Below are 16,004 nucleotides of genomic sequence, written 5' to 3' on the forward strand. Positions count from 1 at the left end.
GATTGAAATTGTGTTTGGAAGTACAATTTCTATGAGAAGGACAGATAGAAGAAGCAACTGTTAAGCTTATGCTAACCATGAAAAATATTGAAATGAAAAATCTACCTACCAGCAAGTACATCATGTTAATGAGATATACTATGATTAAGACATTATGTTTGACTTAAAATTGCAATTTTTCTCCTTAAATTCTTGTGGACAATGACCATTGAGTTATAGTATTTTAATAAAGTAAACCTTTGGTCTTACCAGGACATTGTTATCAAAGCAGACATCAGGCCCTTTTCGATATCGGGGTTGCTTAACCATATCACAGGGATCTGGACCATCAGCTAAAGAAACTTGTTAAGGAATATAAAGTTACTTTTTTTTCACAACATGAAAAAAATACAGTGCAATATATTTATTTCCCAAAGCCAGCAAGAGATACCTATGCCATTACTCTAGTCCAACACAAGCAGTTCAAGCACTTAGGAATTTAAGAAACTAAATTGCCACAAATTTTCCCTTGTTAGACTGTATGAAATCAACTTTTTCATTTTTACTGTACATAGCATGGTCCCTGGCACACAAGAGGTACTCAATATCTGTAGAATATTAATGGATGAAATGCACAAATGATGCAGAGTATAAGACAGGGGCATAGATGTAAAACATAGCATAAGAGAGTACCAAGGTGCCTCCTATTTAGTGAGACAGAAATATAAACTAATCTGTAATAACAAACATCAATTCCAAACATAGGTGAAAAGACTATTTTTTTTCCCAGAAACACATGGGTAAATGCAAAAATTACAGCCATTCCACAGAGCCTCTGCCTACAATGCTTTAATAGTCATTGCATTGTCATTTAGCATATTTACCACCAGAAGTAGTTTTAGTGTTACTGCCATTGCAGTTGTAACATATGACAGGATTTCCTTCTTTTTTAAGGCTGAATAGTATTCCATTGTAGGCATATACCACATCCAAATCCATTTTTTGATGATTGACTGTTGACAGCTTTCAAGCTACATTACTCCCTTTTCCCGTTTGCCCCACTTCTGGGCAACCTGATAGGGAAAACTGAGTGCTCATTTATTTGGCACTGCCTGGAAGTTCAAGCCACATAAGCCCCAGACAGCATAGGCAAAAACTCAGCACTAATCCCTAACCACATTGAAAACTCCAAGCCAGTTGTTCCTCCCTGCTCTCTCAAGCCATTTTCAGATCTACTTGGGAGCCTGCACTGCTCTTTCCACAAAGCCTCATTACACAAGTAAAAAACCTTTCACACTCTCTTGGTGCATGTATAGCATCATCAGTCTTGACATCCAAACCAAATTTTGCGTGAGGGATCTTTTCTGCCTCTGTGAGGTGACTGTAGCACTCTATAATATTTTTCTCTTTATGAGCATGAACAATGTGACAAAGTTAAAAATGCATTGCTGTAAGATGGCTTTCTGTTCCAAACATCTTGCTGTCAAAGGATACAAGGCTGCTCTGCTTGTATGAGCTGTCGTGTGTCACAGGGACAAGTCCCTTTGCTCTCCACCATTATGAATATTAAGTTGGTGTTCATAAGTTTTTCTACATGAAAGATTCTGAAAAATAAATATTTAAAAATTACAGAAAATGAACATTATCTTTTGGGAAAAGAATAAAAATCTTTCTTATTAAAATGAAAGATAAAATATGACATCTTGAAACACAAAGAATCACCAACACAAACAATAAAACAGAATGAGAAGGATTTTAGAAAACAAAGATTATCATGTTTTACCTTTTATTAGCATGCACATATGACCTCTCTCAAATGAATACGAAAATTTGCAACAGATGTTTTAAGTGTGACCTTTGTTTTTTAAGTGTTAGTCCTCAATGCAAAATAAGTATTATTTAGTTGTTGAAACTCATAGAAAAAATGTTTTATTTTACATGTTTAAGGATTTGTGGTATTTATCACTGAAAGTATGCCAAAGTTGCCTTATTTTATAGATAAGAAAACTAGGAACACAAAAATGGCTAAGCATCTTGCCCAAGCGAAGGAGACAGTCAAGTCTAGATCAATGCTGTTCAACAAACTTTCTGTGAAGATGGAAATGTCTTCTGCTTTGTCGAATATGGTAAAAAATAACCACCTATGGCTACTGAGCATCTGAAATGTGACCAGTGTGACTGAAGCACAAAGTTTTAATATTAATTAATTGCAGTTGATAATTGAAATAGCCACCTGTGGCTGCTAACAACTGAGTTGGACAACAGAGATATAGACAGAATCAAGGGCTTTAAATTCCATGAAGTGTTTTTTCCACATGTCATGCTGCTCTGCCTCCTTTAGCAACCAAGATAAAAATGTAAATCTATCATGAGAGAGTAATTTCTTTATGATTATACATTTTCAAAGAAGTGGGATTTTCGTTCTCTTTTCCTCATTGAACTTGGGACACAGCATAAAGCAAATCAAAAGAAGCCATGATTCAAGTTAATATCTTGATTATATTGATCTTCACATTACAATTTAATTTTGCTATTACTGGACATCTGTTAATGAAAGGCCCGAGGACTCTGAAATTCTTTTATCACGTACCCATTAAACATGCTACAATTCTGTTTCCTGAAGTTGATAGCGTGACAGGCTCATCTCCAAACGAGACGGTCTGTTTTTTTCTGAGTTCATGCCTGACTCCTCCCCTTTCCTCTCATTGTCATACCCTCTAACTCCTCTTAGGACATAGAGGTTTGCATAAGTCAAAAAAAGCATACTGATTGTGTCTATTAAAAATTCATGCTGGTTTCAGTTAACCCCATCCTGAAATTTTTCTTTTCCTTTTTTTTTGGTGAGGAAGGTTGGCCCTGAGCTAACACCTCTTGCCCATCTTCCTCTTTTTGCTTGAGGAAGATTGTCTATGAGCTAACATCTGTGCCCATCTTCCTCTATTTTGTCTATGGCATGCCTCCACAGCATGGCTTGATGAGTGGTGTAGGTCCACGCCCAGGATTGAACCTGCAAACCTGAGCCGCCAAAGTGGAGTGCACTGAACTTAACCACTATGCCACTGGGCCAGCCCCCTGAAAATATTTTTTTGAATTGTTATAAACTTCTTTCCTGAATCTCCTAGCAACTAACTATTCCAGCCCTGTCACCTGCTCAGATTGTCTTACCTCCTCATATTTCCCCTTCTCTATGTTAACATTTCTTCTAGAATAACCTGCCCTCAGTCACTAAAAACAAAGTGTCCCAACTCTGTGCCTTTGAAAGTGTGACTTTCTGCTCCATTCTCAAGGATCCTGTGACATGGATTTTATTTTCCTCTCAAAACTTTAAAAATCTCCAACTTGCCTTTCTTCTCTGTCCCATCACAACCAAATTAAATTCTCCATCTCTTCCAAAAAGTTTTCAAGATGTTTTATCGACACTGATGACTAACATTAACCCTGACCTTAGGAAATGATATTCTTCTCTTAGTCCTTTCAGTTTCAAATAAAAGATACATACAACTCTAAATTTACTGAAGACTAGGAGTAAAACAACTCTCTCCCCCATAGAACATCTTTTTGAAAATCTGTTTAGTGACCATAGGTAAAAAGAAATAATATATTTGACTTAGAATTAGAATTATTAATATAATTAACTCTAATCAACTTTCTCTATATTATAAAGTTTTTAGTATGGGTTTCTTTTAGACAAAAAATACATTAAAATATAATCGAATTTCTTTACGTCTGCCTAAAAGTGGGCGCAATTATTGTGGTCATATAATTATTATTATAGTTGAAGGGCTTACAACTTATCAAAGTTAGAATTAATTTAAAAAATTGTAAATTTTAAAAACCTACACAGAAACTGAGTATTTCTGATGTTTTCAGCTTAAAACAGTTACTCGTATCTCTCAGTCTTGAACAACAATCTCCATTATTTCTGTAATGATTATAAAAGTGAATACAATTTTTTAGTGAAATAAGACTAGTCCATAAATGTAGAAAAAAATTACCTGGAACAGTTTCCACAGTCTAATACACCACTGAATGATTTACTATCATTATCGAAGAAATACTGGGTTTGCTCAGTAATGCAACTCTGCTTTGACAGAGAGGCTGTAAAATCGTCGTCTTCCATTTCAACTGTGGGGAAAACAAAGACCATCATTATGAGAAGACACTATAGTCAGTCCCCCAGAACCTTCATTTCTCATGGGGCAAAACAAATGCATAAGAGCAGGTGTCTTGATGGGCTAGTTTACTGCTATGTAATATAGTGGCAGCCCTAATAGGTCCCCAATAAATATCAACAAAAATCAATAAAAAATTAATTCAAATACATAACAACTACACAATAGGGGCCAATGTGACCTAGAAAAGTTTCTAAAGCATTAGGAAAGTTTTGACAAAAATGATTTCAACCTACAAAAGCGATCTCTTTCTCTCTCTCACACACAAACACACACTTTCTCTCTGAGTTTGTTGAACTCAGCACATCCAAAAAGAAAACTTTGATGGTTATTATGACAATATCTGAGCATTTACATACCTGCCTCAAGAAGTCGTGGAAAGGTCAAACTCAAGAGAAGTTGCTGTAGGATAGACCTGGATTTTAAATATGAATAATTATTGATAAAAATCTAGATATTTTCCATTATAAATTATATAATAAAAACCTGAGTATTTTTGCATGTACACATAAACACATATTTCTTTTTCATCTTTTTGGAAAAAATTGAGAATTTGCTAATAGAAAGTTTAGGAGCATTTTTATATAAGTATTTCTTAAATTATACAAAACGTTGTAAATTTTTTTCTGTAAAAGAAGTTATGAAGTCAGATTTGTTCAGGACCAAGAGAGGGAGGGACACATGTGTGAACAGGCCTAATATGTAATGACAGTGTGAAGAAGTGGTAACTCTAAGAGGGAGAATGTTAATATTTCAGTACATAGGTTTCACATTAAGGATTTTCTCCTTATTTTAGTTTTTAAAATTCTGTGATGGAAACAAAATGACTCTGTGCCATGGTTTTGCAAACTGTTTACTTTACAATATGGAATATATATGTAAATATACAACGTGATATTCATGTAATAAAATATACATAGATATAGGGCATATGGTACATTTCAGTTTCATAATAAATGACAATTGAGCCAAATATTAGTATAAAATCATCTGGAACTGAGTTATGGGAAAAAAAAAGGCAAGGGGTGGTTGGGGAGGAGGGATATTCTGGCCAGAAAATGGCATAAAGAAAATCAAATATTTCAGGATTACTATGAGATTTAGGAAACCTATGTAAATTAACATATAAATATCATTGTCACTACAGAAAGCACCATTTTTAACAATTTTTTTTCAGAAAAAATAAGATTTTTAATCTAAAATCTTTGCTACTTTAATAAAATGGTATAATCATTAATTTTAGCTGATTAGCTAAAAGCCTCAACATCAAATGTTATAGATTAATCTCTAGAGAATAAAGCTTGGACAATACAGTAGGATAATGATACAAAAGAAAGGAAGGAAGGAGGAAAGAGAGGGTGGCAGGGAGGGAGGGCAAAGGTAGGGCTAGAGAATGGATCCCAGACACAACAGGAGGTTTGGTTACTTGACTGACCAGAACCAAACAATGGCAAATCTGATCTTCCAGACTATGCACTGTGCCTCAGTGAACAGTTTAAATGTCTTATTTTTATAGGTAGCAGGCTATAGGTGAGGGGGTAAAGGAGGTAGGAAGAGTAGAATCAGTGAAAAGAAAGAATTAGATCCCTTGCAGGGGGATGCCGCTAAAACTATGCCAGCCTTTGTATGAATAGTAAGGAGATAGAAAGATAAGTCATGTCCTGAATTTGATCGAAGACATCTAATTTGGATACTGAAGGCAACAAACAGTAAATTCTTATAGATCAGTACACCTAAATTTAAGGAATTGAGTATAATATTTAAAAAAACACAAAAAGAGTTTAAGCAGATCCATAGAAAAAGGAAGCCTGAAGTTTGCATGAGCATAACATTGTTTTCACATGAAAAACTGAATAATTGTAACAGTTTCATAGTGACCACTTAAGAAAAACTATTTATAAATATTACGGATATGTGCTATGGGAAATGAAAAAAAGTAACTCCAAGAATAATTATTTACATGTCACAGAATTGATATTTTCATCAAATTCTTTACTATTTCACAACACCTTTCTCTCATTACCAATAAAACTACCATTTTAACTTACCAGGCAGCAGCCGTGGCCCACCAGCCAATGTGTAATATGTCTGCTATTGATGGCTATAAAATATAATAAAAAAGCCATTACATTAGTCTACACTGAGTGTCCCTTTGAGAGGAAGGGATGAGTTGGATATTACTGACCACATATGCCGAGCGATGCCCTGCTCCTTGTTTTGGTGGAGCTCCGGGTTCACACACTGACTGATAATCATAAGATTTGTTGAAAGCATAAACTGATATATTAACCAGGTGTCTCATCAAACTTGGATCAATCTCTCCAAAAAATCTTCCAATCTGGCACAGAAAAAAATAATAAAGTTTCAAATTTAAGCCAAATATTAACACCTGAACCAGCACAATGAAAAGAAATAATACAAAGAAACTGGTGAACTAAAACCACTCAGGAGCTTAAAAACAAAAGCAAGTAATAAACGTGTATGTGCCACTCCAAGGGAACTCAAAGGAGATTAGGTGTTTTCATTACTCAAAGGCTCTGTGTGATATTTGTGGAAGGAATAGATAGTTTACCAAGCATTAAGGTCATAATCAAATGTCTCCTGAGGAAGAGAAAAGTAGCACAAATGAGAAAAATGGGTGGGACTAGAAAAAGAAAAGGAACTTACAGGGACTGTGACGACCTGTACTCAGTCTCATCTAAAGGGGCAACCTCTAGGCTAATCAACTCCAGCCCATAAACATTGTCAGGATAAAGGTCAGTGTTAAGACGTCTTTTCTTTCTTTTTTTTAAAGAGAAGCCAGAAATGGAGATTCAGAAGTGAAATTAGTTGGCAACTAATTCTAATTTGTTTAAAATCCCATGTGAGCCAAATAGCCTATGTGCTGCCAATCTGTAAATCTGGGACTAGAAACTTCATCAGTTTCAAATCAGCCATGTATTAAGTCAGACATTACCAATTAATTAATATGTGAAACTGAGAGATCAAAAATAAAAAGTTCATATCATGTTAAAATTCTTCACTCTATGGTTACTGGTAACTGTTAGTATCAGAAAGTAAACTCAACTAACAAACATCAGGAAAAACTAGATTTAGGATGCATTTCTTAATGGTTTATACGGTATTTAGCACTTTAAAATTTATTTTATGACAGAAATAAAACAACTCATCAATCTCTGTAATGGTTTGAAGGAGTTTTGTAATGTTGATGAGGGAAACACACTTTGGTAACGGTGCTTCTATCCCACTTTAGGTACATACCTGGTTAGTATAATCATCATGATTTGCCATCAAAAGAAACCCACCATCATCTAGAATCACACAATCCATTACCTATAAAAATAAAATTAACAGTTAACACATTTTTAGGAAGGTGAGAAGGCTGCATTATCATTACTCCATTATATGTAGATGATTATAACAATAAAATTAGGAGAAATATTCAAATGACTATATCTTCTCTTGAATATATATGTTCAAGAGATTCTGATGAAATAAATGAAGGGCATGTGTAGATTCATATCAAATCCTCAGGGCTGGATATTCCACCACCATTCATCCAGTTAAACCTGCCAACTCAGTCTGAACAAATCATAAGAACAAGCCACAAATAATCTTTAGTTGCCACTCTAAGGTCAAATGATCCAGGAAATTCTATAGACCAAAATATTTAGTAACATATAGTTATTTTATTGTTTTAAACACATACTTAAGATTTTGATAAGAAAGATATTTTTAAAAATACGTTTTAGTCACCATGCTTCAGACTAAAAAAAAAAAAAAAAAAGCAGCAGAATGAGGATATATATAACTATTTTATATTAAAAATGTTTGGTTGGATAATTTGAAATCTCAAAGCAGAAAGCAAAACAAAAAAATGCCTGTGCATGGGGAAAAAAATCATTCATCCTGAAATAAAGAATAAATTCCCACCCAGTTTAAATCATGTTTAAATGCATGAATCAATTTAATAATTTTTATTGTATAAAATCACAACTAAGAACATTGTTTTCAGCGTTGGGGACATATGCATTCCATTTTTCTAATGTGGAAGCAGCTCGCTAAAACCTTTGCTCTAAAAACACTATGTTTACGTAGTCTATGTAAAATGGATAAACTATAAAAAGAATTAAAATTATTGGCTTATAATTTTGAACCACTAGAGGTGATAAAATAATATGAACTCCCTACCTCCCTTGGAAATATGTACACACATATAAAAAGATTGGAAGAAAATAGTGGAATTCATCCTTCTTGTTCATTCTTAGAACTTATCTAGTATGATTCTTAGAGTATCTTCATCTTTTGAACAAAAAAATTCACATTTGCTTTTTCCATTTCTCAAACAGAAATAGAAATAGAAGGCAATGCAAAATCCAATCCATGTAAATGAAACTGTATAATAAATTATATAATTCCAAGGTTTAGTTACAAAAATTTTCTCATCACTAAATATCTCATCACTATAAATACAGTGTGAATTAATTCAGAGAAAGTACAAAAGATGAGGGAAGACTGCACTGATAACCACTGCTTTGATTAGAAACTTCCCATCCAGGAACAGAGCTAAAGATAAACATGTACAAAAGAATCTAAGACAATTGAGATTGAAGAGAATATAGTCCATATTGATATGGCTTTTTTATACCTTCCCATAATATATGAATATTTTTTTTAAATACAAGCCTTTAAGGTTAGGAATTAAAAGCATATAATTCAAACTCTTATCTATGAATTAGTTCAAAATGCCATAGAATAATTTCTTTTAGCATTTGATTAAAAATTCCTATATATTTTTTATCATTGAAGTCTTAGCAAGAGTAACACAAGAAAAAATTATAGTTAATTTTATTTTAAAGAGTTTTCTTACATCACTATTTCTTTTGCAGTCACAAACTGGACCAGCACACTGAAAGACAAAAGTACAATTATCACTTCACATTTTCTAAAAAATTGGATTTTAATTATATTGTATTAATTATTACCATGTAACAATTAGAAAACTTGGACTAATTTTTTGAGTATAAAAGAACAAATGACAGTCTAGTCCTTAATAAAAAAAGGTAATACTTTTATCTTTAAAATTAGAATATCAATTAATAGACATCTAAACTAACATTTCTAATTATAATATTGAAATATTTTTCTTTTTATTATTTATTAATTTACTATTTTAAACAAAAAATCTTTAAAAAATAGGAATTCATAATTATGCTTCACTGTAGTGGCACTGAAAATTTATTTTGCCACTGTGTAAGACTTTACTTTTACTTTTCCCATTTGCATTTGAGATTTTTAAGTGTAGCTAAGAATTGTTTTTAAAAAATTATCTTACCGGATCCCGGATTGATGTTTTGGTGAAATTCTCTATCCAAGAATTTACATCAATTTTAATTCCAACGACTGAAAAAGTATGTAAGAAAAATTGACACATACATTTCAAAAGTGTAGTTATGATCTTACATATCTATTTTTCCTGTCACATTTGAAAATTCCTGAGTAAGCAAATGTAAGTTTCTTGAGATTAAAAAAAGACATTGAAAAGTTGATTCAAATTAATTTAAAAGGCTGCAGTTTTAGTTAGCTCCAATATAGTATTTGCTACATGATAATTTAGGTAACATAATAGCATTAAATTTGGGTTGAATGTAATGTTTATTACAGAGATATGTTTCTTGAGGTTTTCATTAAGAAGTAATGCTAATAGCTCTTAAAATATTACATAAACTTCATTTATAACCAAAACAATTTACTCATTTGTCACAACCTGGCTAGTTAACTAATATAGATAGTAAGCTAAAAAAAGTCATAGTGACAGGAATAGCCTTATAAATATGAGGTCATTCAGTGGAATATTTTAAGAGGCTTCCCTAACTCGACCAGCGCATGCAGTTTAAGAAATGTTTGTTGAAGAGTACATAGATGAGTGGTTGGGAGAGTGGGCGAATGAATGAGCAACTGAGAGAATAAGTGAGTGTGTAAATCAGCAATTGAGTGAATGAAGAAAAGGGTGAATGAATTAGTAAGTGATAGAGGAAATCCATGTAGTTGAACCACTGAGGGGTAAAACTGCCCTCAGGAGCAGCACGACAATTTATCTACTTTCTCAATCTGGCCTAATATATGATCTTTTAAAAATTCAAACAATACTGAATCATACAATAACAAAATCATAATTTTTACTTTATTTGTATCCACTCATTCCAGCCTACTTCCAATTCCCATTGATGCTCTCTCTGTTTTACGATTTGTTTTGTTTTGTTTGATTTGTTTCACTTTACCAAAAAAGTCATTTTTCTATTTTATTGTTGTTTTTTTAAAATAGATTCCTATGTAATTCTTTTTAACAGACACATAGTATAGATATGCCATAATTTATCTTTTCCCCCAATGATCGAAACTTAACTTTCCATTTTTAAATTATTACAAATATTCACACCCTTGGCCGTATACCCTTCAGTGTATTTGAAAGTATCTTGTAGGATAGGCTTCTAGAGTGCAATTGCTGGATCAATCCAGCATTTAAAATATGACACTAAATTGACTCCAAAAGTTTGTGACAACACTGTATAAACATAGCACTTTGAAAATTCCTCAACTCTATCAAGTATCAATTTTATTTTACCTCAATCTCATAGTTAACTAATTGTAATTTTAAAAATTTGCATCTGACTTTATTTTGGCTGAAGCTTTCTGATGGCCTTCCTGATAAGCATTGCCAGTTTTTAACATAAATATTAGGTCACATTTAATTTTGGTCATGTGCATGTGTACAATATATATATGCTTACCTGCAGGTTTAAGAAGTTTCCCTTGGATATATATTTCTACAGCTTTGCTTACCATAATGCCTGATTCATAAGCACCAGGTCCACTTTCTAAAAAAAAAAATGAAAAACAGACCTATATAGATAAATCAAATAATGAATTTCTTTCTTTCTTTCTTTCTTTTTTTTTTTGGTGAGGAAGATTGGCCCTGATCTAACATCTATTGCCAATCTTCCTCTTTTTGCTTGAGGAAGATTGTCCCTGAGCTAACATCTGTGCCAATCTTCCTCTATTTTGTATGTGGGACACCGCCATAGCATGGCTTGATGAGCAATGTGTAGGTCCATGCCTGGGATCTGAACTGGCGAACCCTGGACCAACACAGCAGAGTGCATGAACTTAACCACTATGCCACCGGGCTGGCCCCTTGAATTTCTTTTAATAGGTACAAGTAGATAGTGTTTTGCTTAAATATTCTAGCATAGATATGTTATAAAGAAGCGTGTGGTCTCCTCTTCCCTCTTCTTCCTCTGTATACCAGGCTAATTGGAGTGTCCATGAATTAGTTTGCATTAATTGACTTTGGGATGTGAATTATTCATCTTGGCTGCAACTAATTCCACAATCTAATGGATGTACACCTAATCTCAGTTTCATGACATTTGCTAAAATATAGGGCAGGCTGCTGAAGCGAAGTGGAAAGATTGATCTCAGATTCCCAAAACTGCCTTTGCATTTTAGAAGATGTATTTGTCCTGGACAAAACTCTAAAATTCTCTGAACTTCAGCTTCCCCATTTGTGAAACTGAGCGTAAATAATATCTACTCTCAGAGAGAGGTTGAGGGATTAACTTAGAAAGTTTTGAGGAAGGAACCCAACAAAATATTTTAAAATATGGGCTATTATTAATTTTTATAAATAATACATTTAACTAAAACTGATTAAAAGTGGAGTAAACTGATTAATTATATTTCTAAAAATTTATTAAACATTCTTCAATATATTTGCAGTTTGTGAAATAAGGGATTATCTACACGTGTTTCTATGTATTATGTATGCTTTTAGATATGCTGCCTCTACATTACTGAATGACTGTTTCCTGTGTGTACATTTTACCTTCTCAACTAAATGGATGCTTCTGTCTTTCCAATGTCATGCATATAGTATATGCTTAATAATGACTATTCTGAGAAATTAACTTAAAATATATTGTTTTAGGGGAAAGCAGGTAGTAGCAATAATTTATTTTTTTTAAAAAAAGGAATTGAGAAGGCTGAATTCCAAAGTAATACTTACTGTTAAAGTAGGGAGCAGTGAAAACATAGTTATCATTATCAAGACTCCTTTTATAGAAGCTGTCCTCGTATGTTTCTGGGTTTTCTTGCCAATTTTCTCCAGCCCTAGGGAGGAAATGGCTCATCATTTTTATTCTTCAATCCACCTGATAACCTACTTTTCCCTTTGTGGACGTCACCGAACTTTACACATATGTCTACATCTTGGGTATGTCTAAGGAAGTTAGTGGTAATTGAGGGTGTAAATCATACTCATTACTAAGCAATTCATCAGCACAGAATTATACTAAGGATCAGAAAAAGCTGACTCGTAGTTTTACTCTGCCATTTACTAGCCAGGTAATTATGGACAAGTCAGTTAATAAGTCAATATTAATAAGCCTACCTAGCCCACCGTATGGGCTGTTTGAAGATAAACAGAGATAAGATCCAGTAAAAACAATGGAGTGCTACGCAAATATTGCCAATAGGCTATAACCATTATGTTCATTTAACTAGGTCAGCTTATGTCTACAAAGAGAACAATATCTTAAATTTTGTATTATATGTGATAAGCAAAAATATCACTGAAGAATCATATAATAGCATTTTTTTAAAGAAATGGAGTATTTTAATAATGTTAAGTACTTTAAACAACTCCAATTTAATCTACTAATAATGATCAGTTTCTCTTAAGAATGGCTTCCTTAGACAGTAAAGTACAGATCGTCAGGGTAATCTTTTGTAATGTACTGATTTTTACAGACGTCATTTGAACTTACTCTTTGGGATAAACTCTGGTAATCCCACCATCAGTCACAACAAACCGCGCTTTCACTCCCTTGCTGGAACAGAAGACAGATGAAGGAAATTTTTTATTTAACTTACTCTTTGTAAGATATTAATTTAGGTGTTGGTGATACCAAGAGAAATAAAATGAGTTTCTAAAATAAAGGAGGCCAAAGTAAATATATCAATAGATACAAACTATGATTTAATAGTTAAAATATCTAAGAGATAAGTAAATAAAGGGAGGATGTTTAAGGAAGACATCTCATAGGAAATAGTGGTATAGCTGTATTTTGAAGATGGAATAGGAGTTAATACAGTTAACAGAAAGCAGGAAAACATTGCGTGTAGAGGGAGGAGTATGTGTAAGGGAAAACTAATGAAGGGTGATAGTATTTGGTGTAATAAAAGCATAGGTACAAGGTGAGAAACAATAGGAAGGAAAGTTTCAAGTACAAGTTTCTTATGAATGGTCAGCTCGTGAATGATCTGGAAATCTATGGTGGAGAACTTCACCTTTATCCTGAAATTAGAACTGCATTTTAAAAGGAAGATTCTGGTAAGTATGAGTTGTATGGAGAATAAACTGGGGGCTGTGGGTAGAGGAATGGGAAGCACTAAAGGCATAAAAATCAGTTGCTGATTTCTGAGAAATGGAAAATTGTGACCTTGAGTATGAAGAAGAAAAACATTGTTAGAAGAAATATTTAGCATTTGGTAATTGATTGGAAATGGGGTGGAGAAGAGACTGTACATGAGAATCATAGTCAGATTTCTTAGTTTCTTGACTGGGTATATGGTAGAGCTATTAGAAAGCCAACTGCACATTCACTAGAAACCCCATTTCACCACAAATACTGAAACACACACAAATGTCTATGTAATTTGGTTTATTCACACTGTAGTGTATATACCTGTAAAGTTGACTAATGGCAGATGTTAGTCCTGACACACACCCACAACTGAAAATGCAAGTTGTCAACAATTGCAAGATGATTTTCTCAAGAAACTGTTTTAAAGATAAATAATAAACTTTAATCTTATGAGACCTATTTTACAAAAATTTCCCAGAGAGAAACTAAATTGAAATGCAGAATATATATTTTTTATTAATAAGAACAAATACTTACATGTTTTTCTGCTTACTCCAGTAATTTTGGACAAGTTCATTTGTAAATCCTGCATCCAGCAAGACTCTATTAATCAAATCCGTGTTACCTAACACAGAAAAAGGAAAATGTCAATTATACCCACATAGTTTTTTAATTAGGATAACAATGAGACAAATATATTCTCTATTTCCAAAAGCAATTTACAGTGGATAATATTTCTATGAATTTAAAAATATATCCTATATTAATTTTCAGCCTATTTTTTTATACTGTTCATCTTGCCTCACATACTTCAGAATATGGACAGAAGTAGTAGTGCAAGAGCCAGTTCTAAATTATTTTGTAAAACTTTATCAAAAAGATACATGAAATACGCCAATCAAGAAAGAATGAGGAAGTAGTCTTCTTCTTTTGTTTTTGTAGGTTAGTATGGAGATTCCAAACCATCATAATAGTTCATAGACAATTTTATATATAATATAAAACCACGTAATGTATATAGTCTTTTTTTGTTTGTTTTGGCCAAGGAATAAAATAACACAGCACTATTCCAAGACTGGCTTTTGGAATCTATTGGTATTGGTGAAAGAGCACAGGCTTCAGCTTGTCATTTCTGGAATAACTGAAGAGCATATCAGCCCAAGTTCAAAGATAATGGAGTAGATAGATGATGTGGACCAAAGGTCAATTAATACACATTCTTAAACAAAATTACTTTCTTCTGGCTTTTCTGTGCTAAGCCCATGAAGCTCTGAATAACCTACAAGTATCCTCTGAAATTTCATATTTCTGATAAAATTTCATTTTATGTAGGTAGGGAATATATGATCTCACTTAATATTCTATTACTACATGAGGTAGGGGTAGGATAGGCTGGAAAAATTTCAGTTGAGTTTTGTTTTTTATCTTTTGTTTTTTGTTTTTTTTGCAGAGGATGATTCACCCTGAGCTAAATCTGTGCCAATCTTGCTCTATTTTGTATGTGGGTCGCCACCACAGCATAGCCGCTGACGAGTGGTGTAGATCCACGCCCAGGAACCGAACCCAGGCCACCAAAGCACAGCACGTCGAACTTAACCACTAGGCCACAAGGCCAGCCCCATTTTAGTTGGTTTAATTATTTTAATTTAATATATCTTTCACCCAGGATTAAAGGATCAATTTAATCCATTATTTTAGACTTCGTTTCAATTCATTTTAGGAACTTTTTTATTATATTATTTTAGAAAATGAATCACTTTAAAAAATAGTCTTTGGAAAATGAATGATATAATTTAATTGTCTCAAATCCTTTTAGGTAAAACAAAATAAATTAGACCATTATTCTAATTTGTAATATAAATCAATATTGAAAGTAATCTCATAATTTTGTTCATATTTTCATTATGCTGTAAGTCTAAAATGTGTCTTGAAATATGTCCCCTGCAGCTGATTACATACAATAAACAGATTATCAGTTTAGCTTAAAGAGCTTAAACAGTATTAAGCTTTACCGTTTTACACACACACACAAACAATATCTCATTTTTACATTAGTTTGAAACTAAAAGGGAATATGAAGAGGATAACCATGCTATAGCATAAACATGTAGGTAGGATAATAAATTAAATATTAGGTTAGAATTATAGTTTCACTGATGGATTAAGTCTTTCATAAAGCAAAATTAAACTTGACTACACTCCTTTAAAAAAAACCATTTAGATCACAGATTTCAATCACTGATATTTACTTTTAGAGTTAGCTTTATGTATTATTTGATCACATGAAGTAAAATATGATTGAGAAAAATCTGTAACATAAAATACTGTCAGAGGAAAATATAATTTATTTTATAGCTATTGCTCTTTTTTATAATTAAATCCAATAAAATCTCAACTCTTAACATAGTTATATAATCACTTCAAACAT

The 16,004-nt window shown here is 32.8% G+C and overlaps 1 protein-coding gene across 6 annotated transcripts in view; it reads right to left on the reverse strand.

The window, feature by feature from the left end:
• CACNA2D1 (calcium voltage-gated channel auxiliary subunit alpha2delta 1) overlaps nucleotides 1-16,004 on the reverse strand; it is a 504,665-nt gene that overhangs the window by 18,828 nt on the left and 469,833 nt on the right. For all 6 annotated transcript variants that reach the window (XM_058524544.1, XM_058524526.1, XM_058524535.1 and 3 more), the window contains 13 exons: nucleotides 14,114-14,201; nucleotides 12,977-13,039; nucleotides 12,217-12,320; nucleotides 10,943-11,029; nucleotides 9,487-9,554; nucleotides 9,022-9,060; nucleotides 7,413-7,484; nucleotides 6,337-6,489; nucleotides 6,200-6,252; nucleotides 4,511-4,566; nucleotides 3,975-4,104; nucleotides 1,474-1,583; nucleotides 250-332 (listed from right to left, as the gene is read on the reverse strand). In XM_058524544.1, coding sequence (XP_058380527.1) covers nucleotides 250-332; nucleotides 1,474-1,583; nucleotides 3,975-4,104; nucleotides 4,511-4,566; nucleotides 6,200-6,252; nucleotides 6,337-6,489; nucleotides 7,413-7,484; nucleotides 9,022-9,060; nucleotides 9,487-9,554; nucleotides 10,943-11,029; nucleotides 12,217-12,320; nucleotides 12,977-13,039; nucleotides 14,114-14,201 — 1,106 coding nt within the window. The remainder of the gene's footprint in view (nucleotides 1-249; nucleotides 333-1,473; nucleotides 1,584-3,974; nucleotides 4,105-4,510; nucleotides 4,567-6,199; nucleotides 6,253-6,336; nucleotides 6,490-7,412; nucleotides 7,485-9,021; nucleotides 9,061-9,486; nucleotides 9,555-10,942; nucleotides 11,030-12,216; nucleotides 12,321-12,976; nucleotides 13,040-14,113; nucleotides 14,202-16,004) is intronic.

The sequence above is a fragment of the Diceros bicornis genome, chromosome 3 (genome assembly GCF_020826845.1).
Source record: "Diceros bicornis minor isolate mBicDic1 chromosome 3, mDicBic1.mat.cur, whole genome shotgun sequence".
Classification (NCBI taxonomy): domain Eukaryota; kingdom Metazoa; phylum Chordata; class Mammalia; order Perissodactyla; family Rhinocerotidae; genus Diceros; species Diceros bicornis.